General features: G+C 37.2%; 1 protein-coding gene across 23 annotated transcripts in view; it reads right to left on the bottom strand.

The window, feature by feature from the left end:
* Positions 1–19,000, bottom strand: part of DLG2 (discs, large homolog 2 (Drosophila)) — a 1,063,278-nt gene that overhangs the window by 505,906 nt on the left and 538,372 nt on the right. The window contains exons 1-2 of one of the 23 annotated variants that reach the window (XM_014958299.1): positions 13,861–14,019; positions 13,519–13,775 (exon numbers count right to left, since the gene is read on the bottom strand). The exons of 21 other annotated variants lie outside the window; for them this stretch is intronic. In XM_014958299.1, the coding sequence (XP_014813785.1) occupies positions 13,519–13,596 (78 nt within the window). In that variant the 5' untranslated portion in view covers positions 13,597–13,775; positions 13,861–14,019. Of the gene's footprint in view, positions 1–13,518; positions 13,776–13,860; positions 14,020–19,000 lie in introns of those variants that run through there. One more of the 23 variants, XM_014958301.1, reaches the window with a different exon arrangement.

Below are 19,000 nucleotides of genomic sequence, written 5' to 3'. Positions count from 1 at the left end.
AAGGCAAAGCTCTTTGTGAGAGGTCTTGGCAAAGAGACAATCCCGAGGCAAATGCAGCTAAAACAGTTAAAATGGAGTTAATGTTTAAACGTGTATTCCAGATCTTGTATTTCCCCCTTTCCTGATACATACAAATGACATGAGCTTTTTTTCTTGGAATTCTTCATCTCTTGCTTCCAAAAGATTTCTCCTTGCAAGAGTTAATCATCCGTAGCAGTAATGATGAAAAAAGAAGAAAAAAAAAAAATCTACATCTGAGAAGAAGCCAGGTAGGGCTGTGATTAAAGGTTGATATTTTTACCTAGTATGCAAGATTAGATTTTCCATTTTTATACATTCCCTCAAGAACTACTTGTACAGATTTATATGAGTTGGCATCATTCTGTCAGTTCTCAGTGTGGCAAATGATTCCGGAGACTGGACTTGAACTTTCTCTAACAGTAATATGCTTGAAAATGAGTGCCATGCATAAGACAAACCTATGACCATTGTTTCTCTTGGCATCTGCTTGGAAGAATCCCATGGGATACAGTCCTGGATAGAACAAAGGTCCCGGAAAGCTGGTTATTTTTCAAATATCATCTCCCCCAAGTTTCGGAATGATCTATCCCAGTGAGAAGAGGAAAGGGAAAAGTAGCAGGAGTAGCATGGATGCAAAGGAGCCCCCACCAAAACTCAGAGATAAAAAGGAAGTATGAAAGAGGTGAAAGCAGGGGCAAGAGACCTGGGAGGAATATGGAGACACTGTCTGAGTATGCAGGGATGGGGTTAGGAAAGCCAAAGGCCATTCACAGCTAAATCTGGCAAGGGACATGAAAGGCACCAAGAAAGTTTCTATAGGTACTTCAGCAGCTAAAGGCAGACAAGGGAAAATGTGGGCCTGGTGCTGAATGGGGCAGGGACCTGGTGATACAAGACATGGTAATGGCTGAGGTACACCATGACTTCTTCACCTCACTCTTTACGGTTCAGACTGGCCTTCAGGAATCCTAGGTTCCTGAGAACAATGGGAAGGTCTGGAGCAAGAAAGAGCATTTTTATATATGTACAGTATGACAGAAGAAACTTTTAATCTGAGATGTATACTCACACTATAGGCAAATCCCAATCCATATACCTCCTTTATCTAAAGATATACCTTACAACCCACTGAAAAACATGTCCTAGACAATGCCAAAGCAGAACTCCTGGAAGTAATCTAAGAGGGTTTGTAACACTTGTTGAAGGTAGTTCTTTTCAGTACAAGCTTTGATTAAGGAAAGTAGCTACACAAATTAATGTAGTGATTTTCTGAAGAGAAATCCTCGAAAGTGATAATGAAAAGAAATAAAAAAGCATCCAGAGGGAAGACCATATTATATCCCAAGCACCAACATAGCAATCACATTTAAAGTGCTTTACAGAGTATGAAAATACTTTATATTTTTATTGAGATTGTCATAGATGCATATTTAAGAACAAGAAGGACTCCTAGGAGAATTTTATGTGGCTGCCTGCAAAATTTGGGTCATAGACACCCATCCCATAATTCCTAAAACATCATACTTCTGTAGCTTCAGCAAGAAAATACTCTTAGAAAAAAATCTAGCCTTTATTTTCACTAAGTATAACCATGAAAAACAGTAGAATCTTTGAAGGCCTTCATAAAGACAAATGTTTAAGTGTATTTGAGTATGACTTTTCTTTTGATTTGACCTTGACTAAACTGAAAGCACATAGAAAAATTTACAGTGAATGCTAGATGTGAGCTCTACTAATATCTGGCTAACTGCCTCTGCTGCGAAAGCTCTTTCTATTTTAGTAAAATTTTATGCACAAAAGCATTTTCCAGAAACTGATGTAGTATGTTCGATACATTTTTATACCCAAGCTTAATTACAAAAGCTTTTTCATAATAACAAATATTGTCCCAAGCAGAGACTATATTTAATAAATATGCTTATTATTTTCCTTAATGAAAGCAATGTTTAAAAATTGTAGGTAATCCCATTACACTGTACTTCAATTATACAGCCCAGCTCTCCTACCCTCCTGCTGATAGAAGACTACCTCATCTTAGTTTCCAATTATATACATTAAGTCCCTCCAAAACCACCTTCATTATTACACACAGCATGTTTAGCTCTATCAGAGAAAAAGCTGTAATTGGGAAAGAGCAAAATGCATTTTCAAGATGAAGATAATCACAAGAAAAGTTAATTATGTCAATTAAAATAATCTTCTTTCCACTCAACAAATATGACCTATTTGTACAGAGAAACACAGCAGGACAGGTTCTGGTCCTTGATAAACCACGGTATTTCTACTCAATTCATTCTTACCAGAAAATCTGGAATACAACCAAATTTTGACTTTATATTGTAATAAAAGAATGACCAAAAAAGGACTATTGGATGAACCCAGGGGAATCCTCTAAAACACAAACCATAACGTTTCACATACAGGTCCAAAATTAAACCTAAGTATTTCAGTTCTTGGATTAAACTTCTACTTCTTAAAAGCAGAAAAGGACTACTGACACAAGAGTACTCCTGACAGAAAATATCCTGGAAAAGTATGAAATTAAAAATGGTAGATACAAGAAGTAAAATCTGCACGGTTACTGCCAATTGTTCTTGGTGAAGAATTTCATCTCAACACCAGGAAGCAACCAGATGAACCTATGAAGTGTTGACTTAAATTACAGTTACTACCTCTAGTCAGAGATTCAAGTGCTGAAGATACTGCCACACACAGCAAAATCAGAGCTGTTTACCCTAAACAGCATTAGAGAAGGCATCAAACAAGAGGCCCTCAGACCCTATAACCGCACAAGCCCAACCTTCAGGCCCCCAGGCTGTAGAAGGATCAACAAGATGTGAGGCATCTCTCCTTATTAGCTGTTTTTGATAGATAAATTTTCTTCCTCTACACACTATAACTTTGACATAAAACTTGACCAGTCCCAGCAACTTCATCACTTTTTAGAAAGCACAAGGATTTCAATAGCCTGCTCATTCCCATATTTTTACAATATCTAATTGTGATAGCACAGTTATTCACAAACCTAATTTTTGATTGCTGTGTTTTTCCATTCCACCTCACAACTACTTATTTAGGCCATTCTACTTTTGAACATTTCCTAATACACTTCTTGTTGTTCTCTGTGCACCAGAAACAGAAGTCATATTCTAGGGATATTAGAAAATTTCTACAATGCCACCATAAACTTGCTTTAAGTCAAGTAGTTTAGGTAGTTCCTTGCTTATGCGAAATTCATATTTCTTTATCTTACAAATTCCTGCAATTTACTGTATAAAATTTGTACTGACTATTCATGATACGACAGGTGAAGTCAAGTGCAACTACACAGCAATTTAGAAAGCATTTTCAGTTTTCACGGGGAAACACTTCTTCTTCTAGAAGTTCTAACCTCTTAATTTCTTTTACCCTGACTTGTTTTTTCCTTATCACTTGGTAACTTTGTCAGAGAACTGGGATCACTGCCAGAGATGTTTACCTCAATTTTATTTCCAGTCCTAAATTAGATTCCTCCTAAATACTAAATTAGATTATTAATCAGTTAAAATCTAAATCTTCATTATTAATTTACTAGAAACAATACAGCAGCTTGTAAAACATTTATGCAGCAGTAAACGGAGAACCACTTTGCAGAGATCATGACATGCTTAATTTACTACACAACTAAATATTTAATTACGAACACTAGTGAAGCTGAAGGTGCTCTGTTGAAATTAAACAATCTTTTAAACGATAAAAATCTTAACTGTATTGTGGGCAGTAATGGTAAATTTCTAAAACAAGTGAGGAAACACGGTCCCTTTTGTGGGGTTAGCCCTTACTAGTTAAGTGAAAAATCATGTACTTGGCTATCCAGTTCCTATTTACTGATAGGTCTGTTTCCCGCAGTACTTCCAACAGAAATAATTTTAAAATGGCATACTAAATTAGTTGAAAACACAACGTGCTTCATATGCCAGTTAAAATAAATAGAGTTTGGAAAAAAAACCCCTATTATATTCTTTACAGCAGGACATTTTTTGCATTTGCAATATAATAGTCTTAATTCAATGCCTTCCTTGCTAACAGTACCATTGCTAATTAATGTTATTTTAACTTTCTTGTGCAAATCTATGTAATTCTTTGTTTCAGATTCAGTTTTCAAAGCCTTTCAGGTAAAAATTTTTTAATGCATTTGCATTTATACATCCAGATTTATATTAAAAATTTTGGCTAATGATCATTTTAGGAAATTGCACATGGACCTTTTGTAAAGCCTTCTCACCATGCGTATGTCCTTCCCAGTGTTGGACCTGAAGAGCAAATGACGATATGCAACGTACCTATTTAAGGTGAGCTTTCAAAACAGGTATTCTTAGGTGAAAAAACATAGCTGAACGTTTCAGAAGCTGTTAAACATATAGCAAGATGGACAATGAGGAATTATCCTTTTCTTTTTCTTTTTTTTTTTTTTGAAGTATTCTTTCCTATTGTCTCACTGACTCAAATAACATGGCTCCAGACAAGGAAGGCAGGGACTTCTTCTACCCTTATGAAGAAAGATGAATGTCAAGAAGGGAGAGAGCAAAGCAAAATAGGCTGGAGGAAGTTAAGAACAATAACAGCATATCCCACTTTTAGAGGAAGGCTCATTCAATAGAATATTACACCAAACAAAACAATGATCAGGCTCTAAGCGTAGTCCTGGAAACAGAGAGTAGCAGCGGGATCGCTTTCACTTAATCTTGAACATCTATTTCAAAACAGCAAATTGATACTTCTTAACTGTCAAGCTGTTTTTATTAATAACATAGAATATCTTGACCTTTTGCTACCTCATAAAAGTACATGACAGTCTTCTCAAAAATAATGCACCCAAAATCTTTGGAACAGTTGTCAGATAAGAAAACCACAACTATGTACGCATAACTCATCTGCTAACTGGAAAACAGTCTAGAAAAATGTTTTAGAAAAAAAGTAAAACATGTTTTTCTACATCTTTCTTACGTCTCAAGGCTAAAGAATATTTCATAGATTTATAAAATTGTGTGCTATAGCTACTCAACACTCTAAACAGAATGAAGAATTATATATCTGGTAGTGGGCCTCTTAGTACACTTCAGCATCTAATACATTATCCTAAAGGTATGAGACCTTGTTTCTCAAGGTAACTTGTAAGGGAAGCTTTTAAAAAGTAAGATAAGTGATATTGCTGGTATTAGTCAACCCATGCTCAGTTTATGGAATATGGAAGAACTTAATGGACGACAGAATGAATTAAATTTAAAAAAATCTTTGTCCAGGACTGAAATGGAAAGTTTTCATGCAAAGTTTGCTGTTCGAATCCAATTCCAGTTTAATAATGACAAATTATTGCACTGCTGAGCATCATGAAAGGCATGTGATAGCCTCAGACTAGTTAATACTGGCTAAGATTAATTAATTGATTAACTAACAGGATAGCTGAACATAATGAGTCACTCGGCATAGTGCTGGTATCATCACTGGTCATCTCAGAAGAGCTAGGAGTTGTGGGAGCTGTACCCTTACTCTGTATCCAAAGGCTGTCATTTATGAGCAGACCTGCAAGGGGGTGGGGGGAAATCTTAGGGCACCTTGTTTCACTGTTTTCTGAGGTGCATGTCAGCTGTGGTGAGAAAGAGAGCTTCAGTCTTCAGAACAGTGTGTGAATGCTTCACGTGACATTTGGGCCTCCTTCCTGGTGGTAAAACCTCTCATACTGCACGTACCAGCTAATCCCTCAAATCTTTCAAATTGCCCATCTGAAGCTGTTAACATATATTAAAGCTATAACCAAGCTTTCCCTGACATGCATCAACATTTTAAGCAGTGTATGGCAGAGAAATTTTTTTGCACCATAAAAAAAAAAAGTGTCTCCTTTAAAATAAACTGTCTTGAGAATCATATTACATGACAATAATTCTAAATTTTACTAAAGCTGTTTGCACACACCCGTCTTTGGCAGGGTGCCTTCCAGTGGGAGCAAGTTACATACATACCAGCTGTAATGGTCCATATAGTAAATTAAAAACCTGTAAAGTATAACTTGATAATCTACCTTCGGAACTAGTGAGAGAATTCTCATCCCAGTTTTATCCAGGGACTTTAATGCCAAAGGACAGATTGTTTCTTGTCAGTGTTTCAAACTGATCTCTATTTGCAAACATAGCAAGTGATGCCAAATGCAGTTCAGAACGCACATCAAACAACTATTTTATTATGTGCTGTTTTGAATTGCATATGCAGGACAGAGAGGCAAGTAATGCCAAAAAAAAAAAAAAAAATCATACTTGCGCATCACACGAGCCATTTCCACAATATACTTGAACACTGCATAGAAATGCAAAGAAATAAAACAATTCCAATAAAATAATGAGCACCTTATGAATTAAATATTATATTCACAATGCTACACACTGGGTTTTAACAGAATGTGATATACAATGTAGACAAAAGTGTGGAAAATCCAGCTGAAGTTTCAAATGTGGTAAACATACTAGTTTTTCTCTTTAAAAAAAGGAAACAAAACAAGGGGGAAATGATAAATTATTTATTGAATGGAAACAGGAAAGAGAAACTGAGAAAAAAAATATTTGAAAAAACAGAGTAACTTGTAGCCTATGATAATAAACCCACTTATTCATGAGAAGCAGGTCCACACTGATTCGATTTGAGTCACAGCATGAGCACTCGGAGCTGCAATTAATGCAACCATCGGCGTGGCAGTTGTTTCCTGAATGTCTTCCTGTCCTTCTTGCTTTTGGTTTTAAGCAAACAAGATGAAATTTAAGGGGAAAAGTTACTTAACCTGTTTCTAAGATGATCACGACACTGGGTAGATCAGCAAGGGAAAAACTGGTCTAAGTGACATGCTGTAGACACCTATTATGATTTAAAGACCTTGTTGTACCTGAGAGGCAGATACACCCAGCAGTGTGTCTGCCACAACGACCACGCATGGGGGAAAGAGAAGACATACACCAATGTAGGGCAGCCAGCGAAGACTCTTAGATTAAACTGGAATGAAAAAGAAAAGATAATCTGTGTTTTACAAGGAGTTCACCTATAGCTGATTAACAGATACTTCTTTAATGAGCAAAAAGCTAATTTAAAACAGGACTCTCCCTTATTGCTCATTAATTGCTACAGGTAGGTGCTGGGCCTGTGCAGATGGAACGGGAAAGCAAAACAAGAGCAAAGTTCCTCACAGACTAAAAGAAGAAAAATACCACTTTGAAATAAAGGATTCCAAAGGATTAACTCCAGTAGTTTACTGTTGATCAGTATCTTATTTTTAAACTTCCCTTTTGCATTTTTTCAACATTAGTTGAATTTATTTATTATTATTATTATGGTGATTTTGAGGGGGAAGTGAGTTATAAGCATAATAAATCTTTACTTAAGCAGCTTATCCCTACTTTTATATATTAATTATGGCACATCTGGGATTATAACCAACTGCAAATAATAAAGGAAGGAAAAAATAAGAGAGTTGAGTAGCTATATGTTTCTGGATTAAATCCCAATATAAGAAAATGTCTTAGAATTCCAACTGTGCTAAAGCAAAAGGCACAACGAGCTATGGATACAGGAACACTCGCATATTTTTCTCAACGCAGTTATGTGTGAAAAGATAAGATCTCTCCATAAAACTGTAAAATAGAGCACTTACAAAGTCCATTTGAAAAGATTCCTCCAGGGGTCTGAGATAGCTCTGGTATCTCTTCGAACAGGTAGGTCCACAAATAAGTGACGCTCTTTTGTCACCCCATTGAATCTGTTCAATGTGGGCCCTCCTTTGCCCAAATACAACTAAAAACTAATGCCCACACTTACAGCATCTGGCAGCTACAGGAGATGTCCCTTAGCGAAGCAGTCATTTCACCTCTCGCCAAGGCAATAACTAGACCTGCAAGTTTTATCACTTCATCGCAACCCCAGTGGACTGGAAATAATTTGCTAAGCTCTAGTTTGAAAGAGAGGACTTGTTAAGAAATCTAACATATACATGCAAATATTGAAGGAAAGAGAGAGTTTATCTTGTTTGGAATTAAATATATATATCTTAAAATAATGCAAGGAAAAATGTGTTTATCTGGTATTATGTTTCATGATTTCCTAATCACAAAGTTTCTATTCTGTGCTGTAAGTAATTACCGTGCCAAGTGAACTTCTTAGCTCCTCCAAATTATATTGCTGGGCAGCTACTTGCAAACAAAGTAAAAATGAAATCAGAATACATACCCTAGAACAGCCTACTCTGCAATTAGCTACATTAAAATACAGATATGAGAATGATCTAGATATCAAGTGTCAACTTGACATGAAGAGTTAATTGTCGCTACTGCCAGGACACTGTCAGAAAAATGACTAAATGTGCCTGCACTTACAGGTAATTTTTTTTTTTTTTTTTTTTTGGTTACACATCCCAATGTTGTTAACTTCTTAAGGTGTATTCTATTGTCTTTTTGCAAATATTTCATTGTAGCCTGCAAGTCTACCAAGGATACTTGGTTTACCCAAAATGACTCTAAAACACATAGAATGAAAAACCATCTGCTGGACTATGTTCTAATTACCTAGTTCACACTACATTACATTTAGACCTACTCTCTTAAACTGATACTGTTCAGTTTGTGAATGTTGCTTATGGGTAATCTTATTTTTATTTACAACTGATAATTCAGAAACTACATGTTATTCATATCATAATATATACAAACCTATTTTTAAATCTAAACTGCTTCTGTCTTAAATTATAGAATTAATTTTTGAATTAAACTGGAATGAAAACTAGACCTTCTGGGGTAAACTTACATATTTTCAAATGCAGGACATCTAAGAACTGATAACACCACAAGAGCACTTGAGTATCTAAAAGATAGAAAGAGAATTCTAACAATATTATTCTGTAAAATGATGGTGAAATTCAACTTGTTTAAACACTTTATGGGTCCTGTTGTTTTTCTCCCCAAAATAATGCACCTCTTTTTAAGGTGATTGACATCTTCGGATGTAAAAACTCAACAACGTGACTAATTGTAGCAGCGTTTAAAATTTTGGTCTCAAAGTTGAAACATGTTTCACCAAAACCAGTATTCAACTTCCCCATTCAAATTAAATGATAGGGTGACTTTGGCAAGTCTTTCCCCACTTTTGATGTTGATCTCAAAACCCAGCATACAGTGAAGATTCATCAGAAGCTTTTTTACACTGCTTTAGCTCATCCTCTCAGATCAACATGATTAATTGCTCCGTTACTTTGCTGTACCTCTTCCAATCATTTAAAGTACTTATTTTTACAGCATAACCACACGCAGTTAACATCTCTTGATTTCTGCTTGATGGTGGTTTAATGAGAAAAATTCAAATCATCAATCTTTGCCTTAAGTTATTCTAGTTCCAATGTTCCAATGATCATATTTACTCTCATAACAATAATCCTTTTATGTGACAAAGTCAAAGTATTTAAATATCTTTAATAAAACAGGTAAGAGCAGAGATGCCTTGAAAGGACTTCAATTGTTTTCAGGCAATATTAGTGGCAGCATTCCCTGTAAACTAAATATACCACTACTTTAGGGAAAGAGTAACACTAGCAATCAAGCCAAGACAACCAGATTGAGATAGAATTTGTAGATAACAACTGCAATATATGCTGGAAAGAGCTTATGATCCAGACTAATAAAAGTAAGAAAGTATAAGGAACTTTGACATGCTTGAGTTTTCCCTGGCAAAATGATAACTTTAAAATACAATTAAAGAGCATTCCATTTTACTTATAAGCAGCTTTAGCCAGGACTGCTTGGGAAAGGGAGTTTGATTTTCCAAAGTTTTAAGGTTTTCAAAATATTTTATCCCGTTTCTGAATTAAATTAATTCTTTTCATTATATCATAAAATTATGTCTAAAATAAAAATACTGGTGGACACTACTTAACTTGAAAGAACTGTTACCATCGTGGTTAGGTCACCTAAGGCTGCCATTCATCCAGTTCTTCACAGATGTCTTCTCTACTCTTCAGATGAAATTTTAACAGTAAGAGTTCATGTCTGGGTTTTAGTAGCCTAATGTCTATGAGGTAGTCCTTAAGTTATGAGCAGGAGTCAATGAGACAGTGCCCTACCACAGGGTCTAGCTCATCTGACCAGAGCCTCCAAGGAAATATCAGGCTGAAGGGGAAGCAATGGAAATGCAGGCGAGGAGCAGCAGTGCTGGCACTCAACAGCAGGTATTAGTTAGGGAGATAAGAAAACCAGCCCAGGTGCTACCACAGATCTTAGTGAGAACAGGTCAACCTCCTCCCTTTGGTCTCCCAACTCTTTGCCACTTACTAGTACACTTTACCTTCACCAACCACCAAAACAGCTTCTCCAGAACAGGCCAAGTTCCAGCTCCTGAGAGCCCCTAATCCTCAGTCTGCAATTCTGCAGGCCTCACAGAATCAAGAAGAAGCACATCCCATTCATTTTGGGACTATCTGTATGCCAGCTCTCCCAGAGTAGGTACTGCCATATTCAGGTATGGGGAGACAAGGAGCTGGGAGATACAGGGAGATGGGAGGGATGGGGATGGGAAATCCAGCTTTGGAAAAGATGTGGAGCTCTAGAGACACTAGGGCCAAGCCCACCCACATCACCACAACCAGACACCCTCATGCACACACAGAGGAGCACCACGCTGTCACATTAATGCTACCTGAGCTCTTGCCACAAAGGACTGCCCCAATCACCATCCTTTGTGGGCACGCCCTGGCACTGTATGCTCTGGTTTGCACCTTGGGAACTCAGCTTCCCTAAATAGTCACCTAGGAAATCCTAGTTCAAGTCTTCTCTCTGCACAATTCAGGCCCGAATTTCCCCAAATTTAAGAAACTGTTCTGTCAGGCTGTGCGTATGTGTGTGTGCACACAAGTCCATGCTATAACCCTCTTCTGTCATGTGTGTCCCCCCCTCAACAATTTTCTTCCTAGTCCTAAGAGAACAAATAGGCTCATACAAAAATTCTGGCTCTTAGGAATACTCCTTAAAAAAAATTCTTCACTAACACTAGTCTGAAGATGCTAAGCATAATAGAAAAACCTGCTATGGAGCCATACTGTTCTGGTCCCTGCTATCCAGATTTTAACTGCAAGAAACTCTTTTTGCAAACGTAGGCTATTAGAAATTATTGGTGTATGTTATTACTTCCAAAAGCACATTAAGAAAACAACGTTAAATTCAAATCATGCACACAGAGAAAAAGCTAATTATTCTTCCAGAAAAAAAAAAAATATGTAAGGCAAAACTACATAATAATTTGATTATTCAACCATTATACAAAAAAAGACAAAACTAAAACGAGCCATGCAGTAAAATGTTATTTTAATTTACTTTTTGATAGACCTATTTTCATATCTGTGTTCTTCTGTTACCAAGGTATTGTACTGAAGATGTCAGTCTTGATCAGCTTCCAATCATCAATAGCACTTATTGAAATAACATCCTGCTAGAAATGGGATTGTGTGCCTTTTCTGGAGTACTCCATTGATTTATGGAAAAAAATAAATAAATTAAAAGTGAACTCTGTGGAATAAAGCTACAAGAAATACATTTTTTTTTTTTTTAATATAAGACAATAAGTAAACATTTTACAAGACATTTTCCTGTATGCTTACTGTCTTCTGGGAAAAATAAAATTCCATTGCAAATACGTTAATAGTATGGTCAAAAAATGTTCAAGAAAAGCTTTTCTCTAAAAAATTATGAGGTGTGGCTTCAAAGCTTGAATAGCACTGACCTGAGCTGTCTCAGTTATTTTGAAAGTCCTATAGAGCCGAACAAGTAGTATTATAATCACTTTATCAAAAAATATTTGTAAATACCTTAAGAGGAAAAGAAAAAGAGCAAAAATATTTAAAGCATTCTCTTAGTCTATGTTACGAGACTCTACAGAGATGAATACATTTTCTTAGTGAATTCTCTGGCACTGTTTTATGAATTTTTGCAAGGTTATTGGAATAATCTATACACGTACAACCCATAGTAGATCTGGTTTTAAAGCTCCTGAGTGAGCCCCACTGTGTCAGGAGTGGAATGTGTCCACTCATCCTGCCTCTGTCAGCTTGGAGGAAGCCTGAAAGCAAACGTTCCTCTGGAGGGAGCCCCTCAGGACTAACGAAGATCCAGGCTGCAACTTTTTTTTCCTCCCACAGCAACACACAAACAGCAGGAGAGTTTATATGATGCTTTCTTTGTTGAAACATGATTAATGACAAAGAAAGTTTGACAGTCCCATGTATCGCTATCTGCATTTCTATTTTCCATTATGCATATTCTGTGAAATGTATAAAACGCTATTACTGGGATAACTTCCCAATAGCTTGGACGTTTAAATTTCAAAATTACCACACAGCACCTTTTTAACCATTTGGAATATTTTGCAGAAAAGCAAAATGCTGCCCATTCTCCCCTCCCAACCATAAATATAATGCATTTTTGCTAATAATTTTCTCTAGGTGAAGAGCTTTTCTAGTTACAGAGGAATTCAAGCAATGGATAATTACTTAGTGGATTGGTGGCTGTATTAGATAGCATATGATATATCAAAGAAATAATAAAGCAACCGATTTATAAATTCTTTTACTACATCAAAGACAGCACGGAAAAGAGGAAGCCATCATTAACAGACTAATGAGGTAACTTTATAACATTACATTAAAGTTTTTTCCCCCAATCTAATGCTGAAATTTATAAAAGAGGAATCAGTCCCATTTTGAAAATGGTTTGTATGTTAATTTAAACAAAACTTGAATGCAGGTGTACTAAATACTCAGGACAAAAGGCAATTACCTTGATATCCCCCAATTACCACTACTGCAAATTCTAAAACAGTTTAAGTTTTGCTCATAGAGAAAGAAGGCAGAAGAATCTTGCCTATGAGGGCTCCCAGAAAGCAGCTGGTTAAACATAGTAAATGATTCGAGAAGAAAAATACTGAAAGATATTACTGACCATTTTTTACATACCTATATCTTTTTATTTAAAAGGGATCCATGCTGCAGCACAGTTTCAACAAGTAACATGAAACAAAATCCCCAACCATTATAAATGCTTAACATGTTATTACATTCTCATTGGTCCCACGCTAGAAAAAATATACAAGCAGCAAACAAGCAACTGATCTTTAAGAGCCTGATATTGTACTAGTAAAAATAATGCAGCACAGCAACAAGTTCACTGGAGTGCTCCCTTAACACACAACATACCAGCCGTACAGCTGTTTATCTTGCAAAAAAAAAAATAAAATAAAGAAAAGAGGGCATAAAAACTTTTGAAAGGAGCTTCTCCCTGGTATTTAATAACTAATATGCAAAGTATTCAAGGATTATTGCGTGAAATCATGAATAGCAATAGGTCGTTTTTCAGGGTATTAAAAAAAGCTAACCAGACACACAACAGGATGCCAGCAGGCAGCTTGCATGAGACATAAGGCTTTATATTCCCACTAGGAACATACCTTCTCTGATTTTGCTTTCCTGGCGTTATGCACAAACCTGCGTCCCAGCTTCTTGGCATACCAGATAGAGGCAAACATTGTAGTGATGAAGATTTCAGTCTGAATATGCAGCACACGCCAAAAAAACCCAAAAAACAACAAAAAAAAAGCCCCCCAAAAAAACTTCCCCCACAACTGAGAGAGATAGATACAAATCTAATGCTGGTTAAGGTCTCTCAACTATGCTGTTGCTTTGTCAGATCCTCTCATGCTGCCTTCTGAAAAAAAAAAAAAAAAAGAAGAAGGAGAAAAAAAAAAAAGAGAGCAACCCAGTGTGGCCAGTCTGCAGGTGTATTTACATACTGCCAGCAGGAAGTCCAGGGTGAGGCATCTTTGCATCCAGCTCACATCCAGTCTGCTAAGTGCCTGTCTGCAGTTCTTTAGCACTGTCACCACAAACTACATATGTGTCAGTATGAAAGGAAGCTGCAGTAAACTACTGTAGCAGACAGCTCACCTCCTCTTCTCCTGGGCTGAAATTTAACTCCTTGGTTCTCTTCGATGTGCCGGCGTGCAACAGAAGCAGCAGCAGTTCAAATATGAGATACACAGCACTGCAGGAAAGGCAAGGGGTACCGAAGTGCCAAAAATAGAAATGTATATTAACTGTTAAGGTGAAGGAACAGGTGTTTTACGTGCTTCAGTGCAATTAAGACATGAAAGGAAAATGGATTTTACTTTGTTCTAGTGGGTTGGGATCTATTCAGAGATATTTTTGTTACCTAGTTTCAGTTCGCGACAGCAAGACATCATAGCTGCTCAGTTCCCTTGCTGATGTCAGACATGCTTTGCTAAAGGATTTAAGACTCACTCAAGGACTTCTGTTTTTCTTTGATAATGATTACAATAGAAAGCTGACTTTTTTTTTTCACATTAATCTTTAACTTCTGCCCTACCTAAGCTTGCTTTTTTCCTCTTCTTTTAATTGCAAGTTATTTTACATTAGGAGTTGAGAAGTGCTTATGAATGCCTATTTCTGCAGTGAAACAGAAATGTACTATTTTCCTTTTGTCACATACTTCAGCTTTAACCCCTGCGCCTCTCTTCAGTTATAGTCTCTAAACAATAAGCAGAAACATACCCTTTTGGCTCCAGACATATGACTAACCAGATGTTCCTCCCAGCCAGAGGCAGTATCAAAGCTGTAAACTTACAGGGTTTATAGCTATTTGATAGTAATTTGCATTATAAGACAAATCCTGCCCCTTGCCTTCCCACCTACAGTTGTGGAGATACCAGCATGTGGGATAACCACTGCTGTCCTGTATGCAGGGTCGCATTTGGGATGCACAAATGCAAGAGGAATTTCTGCATCTGCTCTTCTGTGGTAAAGAGCAAATCAAAATTAATAGATGCACAGCAAAGGAAACGCAGTCCTAGCAATCTAGTATAGGGCTCTTGGGGCCAAGGAAACACTTTTTCTGCCCCAGGATTTTCAGAGAATGGCTGAAACTGTTTTCTCCAGGGTGCATGAATTCAAAAGGGAAAAAATTCCACTCCCACTTACAACTTACGTAGAACATCCAAGTTACTGGGGCTCGATGGCATTGCCCAAGCATTGAGCCTGAAGGCATACACTGCTGAATACTATTAAGATTATAGAGTTCAAAGAATTCCGTCAACACATTTTAAAATGTTAAGTTCATCAACTAAATTGAAATTCTCAGTAACTTATTTGTCAAGGAAACTCAGGTATGTGTTCGAGTTTTGTTTGACATCTAAAACCCTCTGACTAAATATTTGGTAATGTTTCTGGGAAGAGAATAGTTTCTAATTATTTCAGATATTTGTTTAATCCTGGTAGTCAGAAAGTTATAAGTTCACAAGAAAGTGTAAAATCATGTCTCATTTGGAGTACGATTGATATAGAAGAGCTATCTGTCCGTAACATCACTCCAACTCTGAACTCTAGGCTGGGGGTAGGTATGATGGATTCTCCAAGGTGCAAAAACCTTTACTACATCTCATGCAGACTCACAGTACTCTCCACATTTACGGGATGAAAGAGTGGCCTATGGTGCAGGGAAGGGAGGAGAAGGAAGAAAGATATCCTGAACAATTTAGGAAGAAATCAGAGATCTGGTTTCTAGCTGGGATATCACTGTAGCGAAACATGGATGGGAATGAAAAAAGAGCAGAAAAGGAGCATCAACATCATTACACAGCTTAACCAACACTATAAATGTTAAAGTGAAGAGAACAGGAAAAAAATAATCTTACGCTTTATATGCATAAACAGTAGAACACCTCTCCCACTCTGCTCCCATGCTTTTATGAAGAGAATAAGTATAATTTAAAATCATTGCACTACAACCAAAAAAGGGTACATTCTCTCAAGCAACTATTTATATAGTCTTATGTATATTCAGCTGCTGAAAAAATCGAAGGAAACAGTCATTAAACAATAAAACCTCCTTTTTATGACTTCTATCATCAACATTAGCAGCTTTACTGAACTATTTATTCAGGAAAAATAGGGAGTAATAAAAAGCCACAATTCATCCCACTTAAAGGAAAAAAAATAGTCTACATTGTTCATTTAAGGAATAATGACAAAGCAATAGGGAGGTAATTTTCTCCACCCACTGAAAATGTTAGATCAGAAAGAATAAATCTCACCAAATACCTAATTCTAATTCTAATCAGAAATGTATTTTAACCATTTGCATGCATTTGCAGATCTAACCAAACCCTACAATATATCAATGGCCAGACTACAAGCCATTTTCTTACAGCTCCATCATGCAGTACTCTGCCATACACTGCCAATAGCAGGTTTATTAGGTCTGTACTGGTATCTAGGGATTTTATGATTATTAATATTTTACTGTAACCATAACGAAGGCTGCATTTTACAGAAGTGCTACAAGCCGAGCTGCTTCAGAAGAATTGGAGCTCCCAGCTGCTGTCTGCTCACAGGAGTAATATGTACTTTAGCTTGCTCACTGAAGTGCTACATTACAAGGGCAGAGAGATGCATGCAATTGAGCAGGAATATTATCACAGACAGGAGATAATCAGTTAAGAGCAAATTTTACAAGGGGCTTCTTGCCACGAACGAGTGGGTGGATTTCAGTAAACCAAACCACATCTATACTGTACATTAAATTGCATTCTCCTGCCTCTATGAGAAGAATTCATCTTGCCACAAGTGGACACGTGAGTTTAAGCATAAAGCAACTACGGTGTTGAATCCTATTATTTTTATGACATGGCTCCCCAACATGGCAAGCAACGGCAATTGATGCTCGGTACCGAAACAGATGGTCGTTTCAAACACCTTGCCAACTGTTTGTACGCACTGAGTATCACCAGTGTTCCTGACGGTCAGCCTCCTCTTTCAGTTCTAACATTGCTGTTTTACTTAAGCAGCACACGGGAAGAAGTGCAGCTTAGCTTTAGACAGGGCATTAATCTTCTCTTGTTAAGGGATAACTTCTCACAGCGCACACGTGGGGTGTCAACCTCCCCCTCACACACCTGCAGTGAAGATAGATGTTCACTGTAGATTCTGTTTCTCTCCTACCTCTATCTGAATATATACACACAGTAGTCATAAAATGTGAAGACAGGGCCATTTAAAACACAAATACAGTTCAGTCATAAATAATGCCTTTCTTGGAAGAATAGGAGGACAGATGAAAAGATTAGTCATTCAGGGTTTGCAGAACTCTGTTTCCAGTGAAATGGACAGGAGATGGAACAAGTTAAAAATGAAATGCCAAAGATTTAAGACAATCACCTCCATTCAAGGTTTATATGTTAACGCTTTGCACAGCTGTGGATAGAGGAACCGATCTGACAATGTGAAACTAAGGTAGCTCACTTTGGTTTTTTTAGTACTAGGAAACAACAGGTATTGATTTGTCTGACTGTACAAGCAATCATTTCCCATCCTCAACACAACTAATTATCTTACACAGTTACATGATGCCAAGATACATTATTTAATGACCAGAATACTGGGAAAGACAGGACTCTTAATTTCTGGTGTTCCATCCAGAAGAGATAAATTTTAGCCATTCAGACCTTACAGTAGTTGAAGTAGGTGGAAGTACCAAGATTTTGTAAGGACCTGATTTTTCATTCTTTGCTGTAAATAGAGGCAAATGGACAAATTTTCTTCCACCTATGGCAACAGGCAGTATTCTTATAGGAAACCTATGGCCACTCTTACAAAAGGGATAGTTACCCAAGTCAGCACAACTGAAACCTATTCTGAGTTCTCTTTTGACCAGAGCAGAACCCGCTGTGTTGCAGTTACAATACAGATGAAAGCTTATCATAGAATAGAATCATAGAAACATTTAGGTTGGAAAAGACCTTTAAGACCATCAAGTCCAACCATCAACCTAACACTGCCAAGTCCACCACTAAGTCATGTCCCTCAACACCACATCTAGACCTCTTTTAAATACCTCCAGGGATGGTGACTCAACCACTTACCTGAGCAGCCTGTTCTAATGCTTGACAACCCTTTCAGTGAAGAATATCCTAATATCTAATCTAAACCTTCCCTGGCACAATTTGAGGCCATTTCCTCTTGTCCTATCATTTGTTACTTGGGAGAAGAGACTGACACTCCCACCTCGCTACAACGTACTTTCAGGTGGTTGTAGAGAGCAATAAGGTCTCCCCTCAGCCTCCTTTTCTCCAGGCTGAACACCCCCAGCTCCCTCAGCCTCACCTCATAAGACTTACTCTCCAGACCCCTCACCAGCTCCGTTGCCCTTCTCTGGACACTTTCCAGCACTTCAATGTTGTTCTTGTAGTGAGGGGCCCAAAACTGGATACAGTACTCAAGGTGTGGCCTCAACAGTGCTGAGTATGCAAGTTACTACATATGTCATTCTCTACCAGTTATGATGTTTCATATCGTGAAACTTTTTTATAATAAAAACTTAAAAATTCTATCACTTAAGGCTGAATTTTAAAGATACCAAAACCTGGGTTGCTTAAAAGCTAAATACTTTCTTGGAGCATCTGAATCAATGGCTGGAATAGAGCGTAGTGATTCTGACAACAGTCATGCATCCTGACAAAGAAATGTTGCAGACAAGGAAAGAAAAAAAAAGCACAGAATGAAGGAAGTTAAAATGAAATGCTGTATATTAAGGATGGCAGAGGTTTGTGCTTTTCTCTTCCAGTTTAAATTTTTCTACTCCCTTAATGCTTCTTGTGCCAAACCTTTTCTCTTTAGAATTTATGCTTTCAGAAACTCAGCTGCGACATTAGAAGTTTGCCGCAGGTCTAATTTCCTCTTAAAACACAAGATAGTGCATGCAGACATCTCTTCTGTCACCTTTTCTGAGGCATGGTAGAACTGTCTTCTAGCAGAGGGCATGAAGGATTTCATATACAATGTCACAGGACTTCACAGCAGTAAAGAAATAAATTGCAAGCATTTCCTCCTGTGGATTTCATTTAAGTATGAGGTCCCAAA

This window comes from Calidris pugnax, unplaced genomic scaffold (genome assembly GCF_001431845.1).
Source record: "Calidris pugnax isolate Ruff unplaced genomic scaffold, ASM143184v1 scaffold252, whole genome shotgun sequence".
Classification (NCBI taxonomy): domain Eukaryota; kingdom Metazoa; phylum Chordata; class Aves; order Charadriiformes; family Scolopacidae; genus Calidris; species Calidris pugnax.
This window is presented reverse-complemented; position numbering and strand designations above follow the sequence as displayed.